At 37.8% G+C, this 18,664-nt stretch overlaps 1 protein-coding gene and 1 long non-coding RNA gene across 2 annotated transcripts in view; both read left to right on the forward strand.

The window, feature by feature from the left end:
- Nucleotides 1-13,126: 13,126 nt before the first annotated feature.
- Nucleotides 13,127-18,664, forward strand: part of LOC136857051 (uncharacterized) — a 29,197-nt gene continuing 23,659 nt past the window's right edge. Inside the window, exon 1 of the long non-coding RNA XR_010858502.2 lies at nt 13,127-13,168. This is a non-coding gene — a long non-coding RNA (uncharacterized lncRNA). The remainder of the gene's footprint in view (nt 13,169-18,664) is intronic.
- On the forward strand, nt 13,250-16,822 carry DCP1 (decapping protein 1). The gene has a single exon (XM_067135409.2). The coding sequence runs from the start codon at nt 13,451-13,453 to the stop codon at nt 14,867-14,869; it is 1,419 nt and encodes a 472-aa protein (XP_066991510.1). The 5' UTR covers nt 13,250-13,450; the 3' UTR covers nt 14,870-16,822.

Genomic DNA, 18,664 nt, shown 5'->3' on the forward strand with positions numbered 1-18,664 from the left:
AAATTGTTTGTAGTATAGGTATTCAGACTGGTAATTTACCATTTTCATACGACCAGGGAAATGTAAATGTACTATTTTGTAATTTATATTTGCCCAGTGATAATTCAAAATGTGATTCAGGAACTCTGACAATTTTAACTGTACCTAACATTAATAAGAATGTAATGACTGATACTTGTTTCAAGAGAGATAGCCGTGTTTGAGTTGACCTCATACAAGTGAAAAATTCGTTTTATGGATACAAGCCTGTAGAGTGCAATGAAAATAGTTTGACTGACATAGCTGGTGTAAAAATAGCAGTCTTTTTTCTTGTAATGTGTTATTGTTGTTTTACCAGCGAATATTAATTACATATTTCTTCGTTAAATGAACTAGTGCAGGGTTATGTAAGTGAAATGACATATCACACTCAGTAAATAAGACATTCAGCAAGATAGACTACTTTATGCATATGACTCGCTAACATTTCCCTACAACCCATGCACTAGAAAATGACAAAAATTTAACCAAAATTCGATGGTAAAACACAACAACGCACACAAAACACATTACAAGAAAACTACCCATAACACTGAAATGGCATACCGTACTCAGTAAATAAGAAACTCAGCAACCTAGACAGCTGAACTTTAAATATGCACATGACTTCCTAACATAACCCCATAGCCAGCACACTTGAAAATGACAAAATTAAACCAAAATTTGTTGGTAAATCATATCAATGGACAGTATAACAAGAGAAACACAAATTACACAAGACAATGAATCGACATTACAAACAAATACACATTCACCAGCCTAGTCCTACTTGAAATATTCAATTAAATGTGTATTTATAAGTTAATCATAATTATGGCTTAAAACATTTGCTAACACCTTAACACACTTTTTAATCATCGTTTTCAACTTCACTCTACACTGACACTCATAATTAAGGTTACATATATTACTCTGAATTAACTGTAAAGCTACTCGTCCACGATGCAACTGAAATGGCATGCAACTTAGATTTGAGCAAGAAAAGTTGAGTCGCTTCGTGTAAACAGTCATACAATTCGAAAAGTTGCACGCGCCACTCGAATTCTGCGCAACTTCCAAGTTGCGTGCAAAGTCAAAAGTGTCATCGTGTACACAGCGGAGAAGAGGAAGTTGCGCCATCTGAAAGTGGCGTGAAAAGTTTAGATCATTTTTGTGGCGCAACTTTCTCACGTGGCAGTCTGCTGTGACATTATACTGATGTTTGAGAGGTTCACACTCGGGACTAAATTAACGTAAGTACGTACCTGTATATCCTTTATTGTAAATGAAATATAACATGCCTCAAAATAGATACCCATCTTAGTAATAATTGCTTAATTTACGTAAGTTCATTTACAGGTTACAATGTCTCAGAACACGAAATGAACGAGGAAGATGACGAGAAAGCTGATATATTTAGTTGAAACACAAGAATGTTTATGAAAGGTTGAGGCAACGGACTACAGAAATAAACAAAAACGGCAGAGAGCGTTCATCACGCTGTAAATAGCATCACAAACTTCAGATATTGCACGTGAAATAGAGCATGTCGGTATCAATGATTGATAACTGTCACCTGTAACAAAACAAAATGTAGGAAATTACAATAAGCTAAAAGAAATGATTCCTTATGTGTACTGTATAAAATCCATATTTTTTAAAAAAATCGGCTTACCTGTTGCTAAATATTTCAATGTCAACACAAGGCGATCCGTTGGTGATATTCATTTTCTCATTAGCGTGTCTTTCTTTTGTATCAACCGCGCTGCTCTTCTCAGCAGATATTCAAAATCAGCCCCTGACTTTCGCAGGATATTCCTGCAGAAGACTTGGTCTCCCATGTACAATTCCTGTAACAAGTAATTAACAACACCACAATGTTCACGACCTAAAATCCGTTCCCTCATCCAACATTTCCGTCTCGCTCTTTCTCGTCTTTATTTTCGTCGCCATAATAAAATCAGCGATAAGCAAGCCGCCAATAACACCTCACCAGAAGATATGCTTGTTACTATAAACACTAACATCCGCTAGAACAGCTGACTAGGAAAGTTGCATGCGAGAAAACTTGCGCCACTTAAATAGCGTGGTGTAAACACTCGGTGCAACGTTTCCTTGGGCGCGCAAGTTTTCGTGTTGCGCAACAAGTAAAAAGTCAAACTTGCATGCTGTGTGTAAACAGAGCCTGCCTTTTTTCTTGCGCAACACAAAAGTGGCACGCAAGTTTTTTTGCATCGTGGACGAGTACATTAATCGTAACACTAGCAGTGCTTCTTTTTGGTTCTGTAACTTAAGAAATTCTGGTTTGTAACTATTACTAATTAACACATGGAAAAGTCTGAACACGTTACCGGTACAACACAAGAACATGACCATTAATGATGGACACTTCAAACCACCTGTCTTCACTAGATTAAAATACGCCATTTTCCTGTCACTATCCAAAAGCAATTAATTTTCAGTCTGCAATCACTTGTAACATGCACAGTGTTTCAAGGGGAACTGTGATGTGAACTACTATTTCTAATACAGGCTGTAACGCAACTTAATTATCAATTATTCTATCATGGCTATTGTTATAATGATTACGAGCAAAGACTTTCAAAGGAAATTCACCAAGTTTCACGGACCTCATCTTCAATGCACCTAACCCTTTGAGCTTTCTTTCAGACTGAAGAATTTGTTCCACAGAAGCACTACATGTACAACCACTCAGTCTCCTCTAGACACAAAATCTTCCCCCTAAACTATCTGTCTGCAATTTGACAGTAAGCACATACGACCAATGGTACATATTGAAAATATATTTACACAATTATATCAAAGCGTGTGTGTCAATCTTTCTTCCGTTTATGACATGTTTCATAAATCTATGTATGTTTTTAAACATGTAAGGAATGAAAGATTCATGTCATTAGGACCAGTAATTGTACTAGCAACTTAATTTCTGGTATATGTACCTTTCATGGGACGCTGTGCATTACAATCTGACCACCACTTTTGGATTGATTTTAGAAACTGGATTGTGCCATCAGAAATATCCACACCTTGACTTTTAAGCAATTCCAAAGTAGCAGCATCAGCCTTCCTAGATAAATTTCGAGCCACTTTTTAGCAACAATCTCTTCTCTGAATGAAACAACTCTTTAAGTTCTGAAAATCTGGCCTTAGTATTGTAAATTTACAGACTGACTTTGTACCAACATAAACATTGACCACTTTACTTAAAACAGCAATTGTCTTATCAGCGTTTGGTCTAATAACAGAATGCCACAGCCCATATCAGTAGTTCTGGAGAGTAGGTATCTTATTTGATTAGTTATAGAGATCGCTAACTGTTCCAGAACATGTTTTGTCTTACCAGTTCTCTCTGCATTAAAATTACATTCTAACTCGAGTGTATTTTTCAAAAGTTTCATCAAAAGAGAAATTGTATCAGTGAGACCAATATTATCATCAGAATGACTTGTGAGATGACTTACCAAATTATCAAACTTCGTCGATCTGTCACATTTCAGGTCTTCACAATCATCACATTCTAATATAAACCTAAAATGCTCTGTAGGTAAGCACACATTTTTGTGAATCATTTGAACTGCAAATGAACTTGAAACTTTAAAACTCACTGATGGAACGTAAATAAATGACTCATCATCCACCTTCACAAAAATACAACCTTCCTTCATTGTTACAGTGAATGGTTTAACGAATTTCTTCCGAACTTCACAGATGGATGAGGTAAAATCTGTAATTTTGTCACTTTCACACCTCTCACTGAAATAACCTGTAAATTCTAAAAACATGACTAACACATTAAAAAATCTAGATAACCAATAAAAGGACCGATAAAAGAACACTGCAACACTATTTAACACACACAAATATTCGGTGGATAATTAAATCACAAATTCCAGTAGCAAGATCACCTCAACCAACCACACACGTGCGGGGTTTAAACCAAACTGAATGTAAACATGGTCCCACACGCCGGTAACACGTAGCCCGATGTGGCAGCCATTTTGTCACGTATCGATATATAATACTAAGAGAAAAGTGCACAACTTGCGTAGATGTTCTGCATATGGCAATTAATTCGCTACAAAGTTTTGTTAGGGAAACACGTCTCTGGTGACACCATAGCGCATGATACCGATCACACTGTTTATCGCACTATTCACATACACACGACACTTCGTCCGGAGTGTGGAAACCCTTTTTCTTGCATATGCGATGGTGGAACCCGTCCACTGCGAATCGCGTCAGCGTGTGGCACAGATCGTAGTCCGCACCTTTCCATTCTGTAGACATCATTGCTTCGGTCGAGTAAAATTCCAGGCATATCTCTTTTTCCTTGTTCTGAAGTTCTTCTAAGAGTTCCTGATATGCCTTTGTGGATGGTAGGGACATTTTCTGTCTTAATTGTTCTATGATGAAAATTTCTCCGACGAGCTCGTATGTTAGTTTAGAGGGAGTGAATTTCGGTACACATAATAGCCTGTTAAGATATGTTGCTTTGATCTGCTTGATGTCTCTGAGATTTGATTTGGTGAGATGTGTCCATATTAATTCTAGACCGTAGGTCACTATGGGCATTATCTTGGTGTTGAAGATCTTTATGGCAGTGGGTATAGAGAGTCTGCGCAGGATTTTTTTATGTCATTGATGGCCATTATGGCTGCAGTTGCTCTATTCCTGATGTGCTTAGAGTTGGTCGTACCAGTGGTCTGTAGTGTCATTCCGAGGTAGCAAAAAAAACCTTTCCTATTTTGATAGGTTTTTGGTTTGGAGTGAAGAACAGTTGGTCTTTGGCCGTTATTTTTCCCCTCCCTTGCTAAATATCATATGGACTGCCTTTTGCTCATTGACCTCTAGCTTATTCCTCTCTGCCCATAATGTTAGGCGATACATACATTCCTGTAGTACCTCGAGATTTGATGAGCCTAGTGCCATGTCGTCTGCGTACGCGTAGAAAGTGACCAGTTCTTTTAGATTTCCGAAGCATTGGATAACGTCTGATGTTGAGAGATTGAACAGTAAGGAGCTGGCTGGATCACTCTGCAGAATTCCATTGGTCTGTGGTATCGGGGTCGAAGTTTGGATGTTGTCTTTGATGATGAGCTCGTTTAGTTGTAACATGTTGTCCATGATGATCGTTAGATAATTGTCTTCCCCGATGCTACGTTTAATCTTATCGATGATTATCTGACGGTCCAGTAGGTCGAAGGCCTTCTTATAGTCGATGAATATGACGTGAAGTTTCTCTCTGTGATGCCTAAGTGCTTCGTTTATGTCATCCATTAAGTTACTTACTGCACGAAGTGTCGATCTGCCTTTCCTAAATCCAAATTGCTCATTCGGTATTTGTCCGATTGTTTCCTTTTCTAAGCTTGCAGGTAGGATTCTGGTGAATACCTTGAACAGTGCGTTCTCCAACGCAATTCCTCTGTAGGAGTCCGGGTGGTCGGGGCTACCATTACCTTTGTACAAGAGGTTTAGCGTTGCGGTCCTCCAGTTGCACGGTACTTTGTCTATTTGTAGGCACTTGTTGAATAAGGCTGTCCATAATTCCCTAGGTGTGGCAGGGCATCCTTCAGATGATCATTAAAGATTTCGTCTGGTCCGGCAGTTTTATGGCCTTTCAGTTCCATTACCGTATTTGTTACCTCCTCTGTTGTGATGCGTGGGAAGTCCGAAGTCAGAGTTGTGTGGATTGTCCTTGGGGTTGATTGCCTGTTATAGATCTGTTGAAAGTGTGATTTCCAAGTTTTCATTGTTATAGTTTGGGAGAACTTTGGTGACCTAGGTTTCAAAACTGCAAAATGGTTTTCTGATGCCTTCTCTAACTGCCTCTTCCCTTCTTCTTCTACCCAGGTTACTCTCTTCTCCTTGAGTAGGTTTTCGTATACGCGTCTCTGAATGCTGTAGGTCTGTAAGTCTATTTCGGTTTTGGAGGTTCTTGCAGTGTGTAGGAGGTCCAATACCTGTTTTCTTTAGTCATAACAGGTCACGTCGAACCAAGGCTGTGACTTCCGTTTTCTCCCTGAATCGCGCGTTCGGGCGTCCTTTATTTAACTGTCCAGTTTCAGTGCTGCGGAGTCTATCTCTCCCCCTTTTATTTGATCAAGAATGTGATCACTCGATGATGGTGATATTCCGGCTAGGAAGCTGGTATTCAGTGTTCTCTTTATTGTTACTCTATTCTGATATCTGCTGTTTGGTATAGGCTCATCTATTGCGACCTAAGCGTATACAGGTATATGTTTCCTTAGGGGGTCCACGTCTGCGTTTGCGAAAGTCTTGAAATCGGTGCTTCTGATGTAGGTGTTGACAAATAACAAGTCTATTGTACTAGTGCCATTTTGGCATACATAGGTTGGAGTGTGTGGCTTGTTCACTAGGATTACACCTTCCGCTTCTAGGAATTCTAGGACTCTTTTGCGTTTCCTGTCCTCTTTGTCCGTGCGACAGTTAAAATCGCCTGCTAGTATGGTGGCAACTTTGTAACTGATGAGCGTCAATGTGTCTGCCAGGCTCTCAATTATATCCTGTGCTGTATTGTTAGGTTGGAAATAGACAGCAATAATGCTCACTCCTCAGGCCTTCATTGCAAGCAGGTCCGAGGCGTTCGACGTCTTTGGATAACATGATGCGGTGATAGCCACGGTTTGATTAGACAAGAGATGCCTCCACTTGGACGTGCGTGTTCTCCCTGGCTTGCGAAGTTGTGGATGTTATAGTAACGTTCTACATTAATGTGATTCGTCAAGAAAGTCTCAGTTAGGATCACAATATCCGTCTTAAATAAATCTGGAGGGCGTAATTTCAGGATGGATTTTAGGCCCTCGTGTTCCAGAGCATTACGTCTATTCTCTGAGTTTTCTTAGGCTTCGAATTCCGTTCCTTGGTAGAATCAATTCGTTCTTGCGCGAGAGAAATGAACAGGCCTGATGAGGACGCCTTTGGGCCAGAATTTTGGTTTCTCGGCACTTTCTCGCGCATTCAGGTTTGATGTTATTTGATTGTAGTTGGTGTTGGTTCAATGATCGGAATTCATTCACAGTTCGTCAGTACCTTCGGTGCGGTACTCATCGTTTCTTAGCTGACATGTGCTTTAGTGTAGTTTTGTTAGTGGGGGGTGAAGTGTGAAACATGGCGACAGCAGTTGGAGGCGGTGGCACTAACCGTCCCCCGAATCTGGACATGGATTTGGAGGTCGATCATGAAGAAGAAATTCCCGCAAAGAATGAACAGGTAGCAGTGAACTCTACTGATGAACGGCCTCCTACCGACAAAAATCCCTCCACAAGTAACGATAGCTCAACACCTCTCGAATTGTATCCACGTACTCATAGGGGACCTTTTCTGATTAATGTTGAACCTGTTAGTACTAATAATACCGGCAATTTACATCCTATGGCCTTGGGTCGCCTTTTTTATGACAATAAGATCAGTGGCATAAAAACTGTCAGTCGTAAAGGTGCTCGCCGGATTCAACTTGCCTTTAAGTCTGGTCAACACGCCAATAGTTTTTTTGCAACATCACCTCTTACCAGAAAAGAAACTTAAAGCCTACATTCCATCTTCCAGCCTTTATCGTGTTGGAATAATTCGTGGTGTGGATAAAGATTTATCCAACGAAGACATCATGCAATTTATTGACTCTTCTGAACCCATTAAACAAGTGCAGCGTATGAACAGAAAGATTAGTGTTGGTGATAAAATAGATTACGTGCCTACTGGTTCTGTAAAAGTAATCTTCAAATCTCAACACCTACCGGAACATGTTTCTATTTTTAATGTGCTCTTAGAGGTTGAAGTATTTATTTATAATCCTATTATCTGCCAAAATTCTCAGCGATATGGTCACAGTGCAAAAAATTGTAGGGCCAGCAGTTCCCGTTGTGGGAGATGTTCTCTATCTCATTCCACACGGGACTGTCAGCAAACAATGCTAAAATGTATTCACTGTAATCTTAATCATTCAGTGGGATCACATTTATGCGAAGTACATCACAAACAGGTTACTGTTAAAAAGTTATGTGCATTCAAAATATATCTTTCGAAGAGGCATACAATCAAGTGCAGCCAAAGGCATATAACCCTCTTTCCGTTACGCAGCAGTTTCCCTCATTACACTCCTCTGAATCCAACCCAACTGTTGAGCTTCATAGAAAAAGAAAATTTACGGAAGTTATCTCTCGAGAACCTCGGGTCCCTCCTCCACCTGGTTATGATAAGGACGGTTATCTTCAATTAATTGGAACTCCCAGAACTGAACATCGTTCATATCACATCACTCCTACTACACACGCCCCGAGTGGTTCCGGGATTCGGTCTACAGTTTCATCCTCTAATAATGAACCTGGAAGTAGTTTCCAGAAGGATAATTCATTATCCTTTAACCCGAGTAAACTGCAATCGGCCCTACGTGCTGAGTTTGTACTACTCATGGAATTATTAGGGTGTAACCCCCAATGGAGTCACTTAGTTAAGAGTATCCATGATAAAGTCAATAGTCTTTTTGAACATGGCAATTTCGATTCTCCAGTGGAATTGTAAAAGTATACTAGGTAAGAGACATGAGTTAGTTAACCTTATTACTGAATATCATCCCCATATCATTTTAATTCAAGAATCTTGGTTGACACACATGTATACTTTTCGATTTGCTGGTTATAAAGCGGAACGTATGGATGGTGGTGGATATGGTGGCGTGCTAACCCTTATTACCACTGGAATAACATATCAACGGTTGGAGGTTGCTCAATGTATAACAGGCACCTTTTTTGTAGTAGTGAAAATGAATGAATTAGTCATTGTGAATCTTTATTGTCCCCCGCGTATACAGGGTACAGCCATACAATGGTATAATTTTTTCTATCAGTTTACTTCTTATTCTCACTTTATAATTGTCGGCGATATGAATGCCCATCACACTGCATGGGGATCTCCACACATCTCTACCAAGGGTAGGAAAATTCTTAATGTAACACAAACCCTAGACCTCCTTATCTTAAATGATGGCTCCCCTACACGACTCACAGCACCGGGGCAAGCTAAAAGCGCTGTCGATCTTTCTATTTGTAGTCTCTCATTGGGTCACCGAAGTTTTTGGCAAACCATTAAAGATACCCATCTCAGTGACCATTTCCCCATATTCCTGTCACTTAGTGGGAATATTGGATCTCTACATTTTGATTCCTCTACAACTAACCCACACCGGCTTGACAGGTCCCTCCATGATTTTCATTTCGATATGTTTAATAGCTATTTGAATGCCCAGCTCAAAGTCAGTTCTTCCCCTACCATGCAATATTCATCCCTTCTTACCGCAATTACCGAATATCTAAATATGTATCATCCTATACACCCCACAATATTCAAGTCCAAGCCTGAACAAATTGTAATTAGATGGTGGGATAAACAATGTGAGGCAATAGTCAAACGCCGCAAAATTCTCTTTCGAAAACTTCGAACTAACTTCACATATTCTAACTATCTCCTTTATCAGAAGTATACTGCACTTATGAAACGCACCTTTTATGAAAAACGAAAGGAATCCTGGAAAAAATTCATCTCTACTATTCATAGAAATACTAATCCTCAACTTATTTGGTCTGCTATTCGATCCATAGGTCGTATACCCCGACGACACAATACTGTTACCATTCATCATGATAATCTCCAAACATTTTATAATGAACTAACTCCAAATTTTGTAATACCCCAATTTCCGTTGTCTACGTCCGTCCATAATGTTAAATTTGACACACTTTTGCAACCTATTGAACTAATAGAATTCCTCACCGCTGTTGAAGGTAAGACATCCACTTCCCCAGGTCCGGATTGCATTACCTATAAAATGATACATCATCTTCCTCACAAAGCTCAAAAAATTCTAGTCATGTACTTCAATTCAGTTTCAACGTCCGCCACAATTCCACAGGACTGGAATCAATTTCTCCTAGTGCCATTAGAGAAACCCCCCACTGAAGGACAAGTATATCCATGGTACCGAGGCATAACCTTGGGATCCTGTATTAGGAAAGTTTTTCTACGTATAAAGCTCAGTCGCTTATTATGGTGTTTAGAATATCATAATTTATTGCCCAAATACCAATTTGCTTTTATCAAAGGACGAAGTACTTTTGATGCTATCAACATATTCTTAACTGATCTTACTTTAGCTAGATTTCGCAAACGTGATACTATTGCCCTTTTCATAGATATCCAACAGGCATATGATAATGTTAATATTCATGTATTACTACAAAAACTAACTGCTATGAAATTCCCTCCCAACTTTATAACTATCATAGGGCAACTTTTATGCCATCGATGCCTATACGTTAAATCATCATGGCAGCCTACTAACATTCGTTATAGTTCCAAGGGCCTACCTCAAGGTGATGTCCTAAGTGGTCTTTTATTTGCATTATACCTAAAAGATCTAGAAACACTCATTACTCGTGATGCTCGTATAATTACGTATGCTGATGATGTCCTAATATATGTTACTAAAAGTACCGTTTTGGAAGCTCGACAAACCATCTCGCATGTACTAGACAATGCACATCAATGGTTCAATGAACATGGATTTGAAGTTTCACAGAATAAGTGTGCTGCTATGGTATTCACCAATAAACGACATTATGATCAGTCACCAATACAAAGTAGTACTTTAAGCATTTCAATTCGTACAACCTATAAATATTTAGGTATATATTTAGATAATAATTTAACATGGAAATATCATTTTGAATCCCTACCTTATAAAACAAACCTTTTTCTAGATATACTCAAAGCTATCGTCAGGCGGAACTGGGGGGCGGACCCAGTCATGGCGTTGACAATATATAAGAATACCATACGATCCAGGTTAGATTACGGTTGCTTCTTTTTTAATATGGCAGCTGCCACCCTTGTTCATAAATTAGACGCCATTCAATACAAAGCGATACGGCTATGTATTGGGGCATTGCAATCAACCCCCACTAACGCGTTGCTGGTTGAAACTGGAGAAATGCCGTTGTTCTTACGTAGAAAGTTTCTAGCACACAAGTTCTTACTAAGAAAAATTTCGCTTACCTCCTATTTGTTATTTCCTAAATTACAACTTCTTTCGGAATATTTTCAAAAATACCCTAATACTAAATTAAAACCACCTGCTCTCTTAACAGCCTTTGAAAACATCCGGGATTATAACACTCACGTCATTAAATGCCCCTCTTTACCTCATTATTCTTTCCCATACTCTATATCCTTGTACAAACCACAACTTATTATCTCCCATTTCGGATTCAATACCCACCAACGTATACAATTGTCTCATAATATTTCTTTTCCCTTCCCAGTATGCCTATCTCCTCACCAGAATACCTTAAGCATTTATACGGATGGTTCTCGAAATGACCAAGGTGTTGGAGCAGCCTACTATATATCTTCATCTAATATATCCGGTAAATTCTCACTCCCCAAACATGCTTCTATCTTCACTGCTGAAGCATTCGCTATTCGGCAGGCCCTATTATATGTCAAACTTCATGCTATACCCAAAACCATCATATTTTCTGATTCACTGAGTGTTCTGAAATGCATACATTCAACTCAAAATCACAGTTCGTGGTATGTTCTCAATATTAAAATAACTATTATTTAACCTAGATCAAAACCATCAGGATAAAACGTTGGTCTGGATTCCAGGACATTCTAATATTCATGGTAATCTTAAAGCTGATTTTCTTGCCAAAGACGCTGCTTTAGGAAATGGTTTAAACTGTAACATCGCTCTTCCCGCTACTGATATTTAACCTCTCATCAAACAGGCACTTTGTCAGGAATGGCAGGGCGATTGGAAAGGATCTGCGACTTTTAAGGGTGGTTTTTATTTAGTGTGCAACCTTCCATCTGTTTAAGGCCATGGTTTGCTAAAGGGAACTATACACGTCGGCATGTTACCACTATCATTCGCCTTCGTTTCAACCATGTACTAACACCAGCTTATAAATTTCAATTACAATTAACTGACTCACCGCTATGTAATTGTGGTAACGCTATTGGGGATGCTAATCACATTATTCTTCAATGTAAAACATTTGACTCACAACAAAATATTCTCTTTCGTAGATTATTAGAACAAAAGGTTGCCTTTCCCACGTGTGTCTCTTGCCTGGTATTCAATCCCACACCGGAAATTGTACTAGCCATCACGGACTACTTAAACCAATGTAATATTTGTCTTTGAATCCTCCCACACACTTGAAATTCCTCAATATGATGTATCTAGCTCTACGTAATTTCAACATTCATTTTCTTGTTACTAATAATCAATTGTTCTAATCGTCTAAATGTACTTTTCATATAATAATAAACATAAAAACTAAAGTGTTCAAGCGAGTATACAATTGGTAACTGGGTAAATTGCGTGTGTGCAACGCCCAACAACACAAAGAAGAAGAAGAAGAAGAAGAAGAAGAAGAAGAAGAAGAAGAAGAAGAAGAAGAAGAAGAAGAAGAAGAAGAAGAAGAAGAAGAAGAAGAAGAAGAAGAAGAAGAATGAATTCATTCTCCGAGCTCCATGGCATCCCTCTGTACTACGTATTGTATTTACTCGTTGCCAAGTAAAGCAGTGTAACCAATATCTGAAATCAGACTGTATCTCAGAGTCACCGCCGTCTCGATCCTACAGCGGGAGATATAGATACTATCCGCAAGACAAGACAAGACAAGACAAGACTATTTTAAAGACCGATTGGAATTGAACCTCACTATTGCAGGTTATTCTTGATTGTAGATCATTATATCGTACACATCCACTTACATCTATACGCCCCGTAAACATGATTCTTCCATAATTTTACTCTTTATTCTCCCTTCCGATAGAGACCTTACATCAATTCTTTAAATAATCGGGCAAGGAAGAGTGAAAATTCCCCACCAGTCCAGTAATTCTTATTACGGATTCCACGATGTACTTTATTTCTAATTTTGCATGATGTAATAGTCCCATCATTTTATTTTGGATATGATTGGATAACCAATATCTTACGATGTTGACAGATTTCGTTCAATTCATTCATAAAAATTATTGTAATAAATAACCTATCGAGTTACAAACCAACCAACGTTGACTAGTTCTGAAGGATTAAAAGGTTAGGGCATTATTTAGGTTTTTTATTATTCTCAATATTTTTGTATTCCATGCTTATACAAGTAAGCAAAGGATTATTTGAGCGTAGTTAATATCTTGCGTTAAGGAAGTAGAATGTATTTTGTATAAGTGATTAAATATGACACTAGTTATCTCGTTGAAATGTGTGAATTCTTAATCGGTTTTATTATCCTGGTGGTAGCTTCATGCTGCTTGGAACTTAAATTATTAACTCTCAAGTTCACTGTGTTTGTTTTGATGCCCCTAAGTCACGTATCAAAATATGGCGGATGTAACGGAATTGCGAATGAATGTGGCAGCATTGAAAAGGGTTGATCCTTACGTGAAGGAAATTTTAGAAACTGCGACACACGTTGCACTGTACACTTTCAATGGTGAAATTAACGAATGGGAACGGACTGATGTTGAAGGTGCTTTATTTGTTTATAGCCGTAGTGGCGAACCTTTTCATGGTATACTAATTATGAACAGACTGAATACTAATAATTTGCTTGAACCGGTTATTCCAGGACTTGAATTGCAGTTACAGGAGCCCTTTTTGTTGTATCGTAACACTAGAGCCCGTATTTTTGGTATTTGGTTCTATGATAAAGATGAATGCATAAAGATTGCATCCATGTTAGATAAATTGGTTAGACGCATGAATTTACAGAGAAAAAACATGGATATAACTTCAAAGACGAGATCAAATGGGTGTAGTGGTCCAGATGTTGACATTTTCAGTATGCTTAATAAAGCTCAAGAAGATTATAATTCAAATAAGGTGTTAGGTGAAAATAATAGTGGTTCAGATATTCTGCCTCACTCGCTTAAGAAGGATGATGCTCCTCCTCAAAGTGTGATGGACTTCTTTGCTAAAGCATCCGGTACTGCTTCACATTTTGTTTCTGAAAAGTCTGCTTCACAGCTTCCTGGTATATACATAGATCCTAAACAGCATGCTTCTCTTCTGCCAGAAGCAGGTAATAATGATCAACTGAAACCTTTCCTTCAACGACTGATGTCCAATCCTGCTCATAGTGTTGAACACATCGAAATGAAACAGAGATCTGTGACACCTCATGCAGAAACTTCCAGATCAAAAGTTAGTCAGCAGTCAGAAGGGGTAAAAAGTAATGGATTGAATGTAAGGCACTTCTCCTCTGGGGATGTGGCTGACAGTGTAAATAGGTCAGTACCTTATGATGGATCTCAGTCTGACAAAGTGTTCTCAGAACAACAGAATCATAAAGTGTCTGTTGAAAATAACATGAGTTTCCTTCGCATTTCATCCCCTGTGCCTACTGTTCCACAAGTTTCAACATTATTTGGTTCATCTGCTCAGACTGGAACTAGTAGTGCAGTTGTATTAGAGAATGCAGCCCCTGATCAGAGACCATTATCTGCTCCTTTATGTTGCCGTGTAGAAACACCTGCAAAACCTGCACTTATGCCTCCTACTATGTTTACATCATCAGCATCAAAGAATTGTCTTAGTGGTGAAATGAACTCTAAGTTACATTCATCAACTTTGTTGCCAACATGTGGCTCTATGAATGAAAGTTGTGACACACTTAGAGTAGAACCATTAACCAAAAATCAGCTCATTCAAGCCTTTAATTATCTGTTAAAGAATGATCCTGACTTTGTGAACAAACTTCATGAGGCATATGTTAAGTCTATTGCAGAAATGGTTCGTTAATTATTTTTAATACCTATTGTGTAGATATTGGAATCGTATGTGTACATTATTGTTTCTTAATGTTGTTTCGACATTGCTGTACTGTTCAATGTTTGTATAAAGCACTTGCGAGGTGTGTGACATTTTGTTCATGCCATCATCTAAGGAGGACTGAATATTATCTCCAGTAAGATTAGGTTATATAATATGATTATTTTTGTGAGGAAGGAATTGATAGAAAGTAGCACTAGTTTGAGACTCAGATTAAATATCGTTAGTAGTTACATTGGTACTAACAGTTAAGATATATATGTAAGTTATGTCTTAATTTGCCAAGTGTGTTGGAAGTTTCTTCTTCAAGTTGCTAATTTATCATCCGTCGATACCTTCCACATAATAAATAGTGAATATTGTTGGCTGTTCGCTATGTGAACACATTTTTAGTGTGTGAATTAATGAAATTTTATGTTTTCTTATAACATAGGCCTAGTCTTGTTATTTGAGAAAATTTACTCATCTAATTATTCTTTTTATTTGAACTAAAATTTATATTGATGAGTTTATTTCCATCATGTTTTTAATTAATAGAAAAGCAATTTAAATTGATATTGCTGTGTTAATAGTCAACTTTCTTTTAAAACTTTTAGAGAAATTCTGTTAGAGTATGCCAAAATCTCATAATCTTTTATGTGTTTCCAAAGTTTATTATCTTCTTCTATAAGAATTAAACTTTGCATTGCCCTTTATAATATAGGCCTAGTAGCCTAGAAACTAGGTATAATGAATCATATTCAGATTTTGTTTGAATAATAATCTCTTTTAAACCTTCCCAATAAATTGCATTGTGTGAAATAGATTTCCATTTTAAATTTTCATGCTAAATGTGTATGACTTTTTAGTTAGCAAATTATTGCTGAATTGTCCTTAGTTGTACGCTCTCACTCCCAGATGTGTGTTAGGGTGTCTGTTTAACCTTTGCCTCAGGTTTTCTCAGGTGATCTCTTTTCATCTCCCAGAAATTTAATTTTATCAGTTGCTTATGTCGCTTGCTTGTATCAAAATTTATGTTTGATATTAAAATAGTGACATTTCTCATCTGTTGATAGAATCCACATTATAAATATTTCTGTAACATAATTCTACCTCATGTCTTCTATTATTTTTTTGTTCAAAATCCTTGCAATATTAGGTAGAATTTGTTTACTTTCGATTACTCTTCTTGAAATATTTAATATCATAATGTACTCTGTAAACATTAGTTTATTGATTTAAGCACATGATTTGATGAGTACTGTCGTAGGAATAAGCATTTGATACGATTTTATTTCTGAACAAGACACTGGTTAAGTTCAATGTTGGTTGGCAAGCTGTTGTGATCTCTGCAGTGGAATGTTTGAACATGCGTCCTCTTGTAATGTTTAGAGCTGTAAATTGTGATTAACAAAGTTCGTTGTTGCTTCAATGCCCTAGTTGGTTTTTTTCTTCTGGGTACCGGTACCAGATTGTTAGACATGATGCTGTATTTGTGTGAATAATTAAACTGATTGTGCCATTTATATAAAATTCTATTGATGTTAACATGGCCAGTAATGTTTTATATGTGTTATAACATGAGAACGTCATTGAAAATGTTTACGTTCTGTAGGGAAATTTATTCATTGAGACTAATTTTGTTCGGTTTGTTATGTAACATTTGACTCCTTTTAACTAAAATGGTGGTTACGTCATTGAGGAATCGGTAGTGAGGGTGGAAGTAATAAGTGATTGGAAATGGAATGTTTTACTAAGTGTAAAGAAGAGAGAGTGAATTAGGAATGGTAGGTGAGCAAGTATTACTTTTTTACTTCTGGTGTGCATATCTTAATTGTCATTCTTGTATATGTTGACATGGAAGGTTATCAGTCAATCAATCAATACTGATCTGCATTTAGGACAGTCGCCCAGATGGCGGATTCCCTATCTGTTGTCTTTCTATTTCGAAGAAATTGGATATTTATTGAACATCTCCCTTGGTAAGTTGTTCCAATTCCTTACTCACGTATTACCCTCCAAAGCAAAAGGCTATTAGCTGATTTGAGTTTCCTATTTTACTTTTATTGTCACTTAAGTTTTTCCCTGTGATTTACTGTCATTGGTGCTTTTGTTTTGTATAGTATATTATAGTATAGTATATTACCAAAAGCTATATAGAATGCAAGCTGCAGTAGATATTGGGTGTTGTATATATACTGTCTGAGACTAGTATGGAGGAATGCGACGTGCTTCATTTTATATGCACTGAAGGTGTTTTTTTTTTTTTAGATGATCCCTGTGGAATTGCATTAAACCAAGCCTACCTCTGACAGTGCAGATGTTTGAAAGTGCAATCTTCCTGTTCACATAGCAATCAAATAATGAATAATTCCAGATTAATAAAGTTCAATTTTAGTCAGAAACGGTTCATGGACAGTGCTGTTTGTGCTATTGATCCTGGGTTTAATCTGTCAGGAACAATATTGCATGGGGATTCCTTGTATTATTTACATCCGTGTAAGTGTAATCTGTTGGGAATATATTCATGGCCCTTAGGTTTTGTTTGAGGATTCTTGTTTTCGCATATAGAAGTTGTCGCCATGCTTGGCTCTTAGAAAAATGAGCATTTCATTCAGTGTAATTTTGATAACAAAAACTTATCTGGTTTTGCTGATTTTGCATTCTATCAACAATGTTCAATTCGTAGAAAATTATATTCCACAACAAGGGTATTTCCTCAGAGTGATAATCACCTCTCTCTTCACAGCAACCTTATCATATAATCTTTTCACCAGTAGTGCATAGCATTGCCAAAGTTTTAAGGTTACTTTCCAATATCATGTTCGAGCGTATCCATTACACTGTAGTATTAGTTTGGAGTATTATGATATAGGTAACATAATAGAAGTAGCAAGTCAGCTATAGTCTCTATCCTGCTGCCTCTTGCAGCTTCTAGCCACACCTAGTAAGTACAGTAATAGCAGTACTATTTCCATCTCGCTTTCTTCAGCCTTATGTTCCCTTTCTCCAGCTCGTCACTCACATTCTTAGCTATTCCAAGAATTTTTTCGACGGCAGATTTACATTCCCAAAATTAATACTTTGAAACCTTAATTTGTAAACTGTGTAGTGACAGCTAGCTCTCTGTATTCGTAATTTCTAGGATCTATAGTTAAACAGATGCTGGAACCTGACATTATAAAATTTATGTTGATGAACAAGTGTCATACGTTGTTCATATGCTGTTGGTCTGGAATGATAGTTGAGGAAATGATAGTTGAGGAAATAGTTCTATCAGGCAAACCCTAAGCAGAGTACTAAGCAGTACTTTTTTCTTATTTGTTTTTCTAAATGTTTTAATGGTGTAGACTGGTCTTAAGGTGGATTGAGCTTGATAACTGCAGTCGCTTGAGTGCGGTCATTATCCAGTATTCGGGAGGTAGTGGGTTCAAACCCCACTATCGGCAGCCCTGAAGATGGTTTTTCCGTGGTTTCCCATTTTCACACCGGGCAAATGCTGGGGCTGTACCTTAATTAAGGCCACGGCCGGTTCCTTCCCTATCCTATGCCATCGTCGCCATAAGACCTATCTGTGTCGGTGCAACGTAAAGCCAATTGTCGTTAGTCTTAAGGTAGAGATGGGATAGGACAGGTCTAGGAAAAGCAGTGACTGTGGCTCCAATTAAGGTACAACCCCAGCATTTGTTTGGTGTGAAAATGGGGAAACCATGGAAAACAATCTTTAGGGTTGCCTGCTGTGGAGTTCAAAGCCACCGCCTCCTGAATGCAAGCTAACAGCTATGA

Source organism: Anabrus simplex, chromosome 1 (genome assembly GCF_040414725.1).
Source record: "Anabrus simplex isolate iqAnaSimp1 chromosome 1, ASM4041472v1, whole genome shotgun sequence".
NCBI classification, from domain to species: Eukaryota; Metazoa; Arthropoda; class Insecta; order Orthoptera; family Tettigoniidae; genus Anabrus; species Anabrus simplex.

Excerpts from the sequence above, each read along its gene's own strand:
- DCP1 (XM_067135409.2), top strand. The coding sequence starts at position 13,451 with ATGGCGGATGTAACGGAATTGCGAATGAATGTGGCAGCATTGAAAAGG.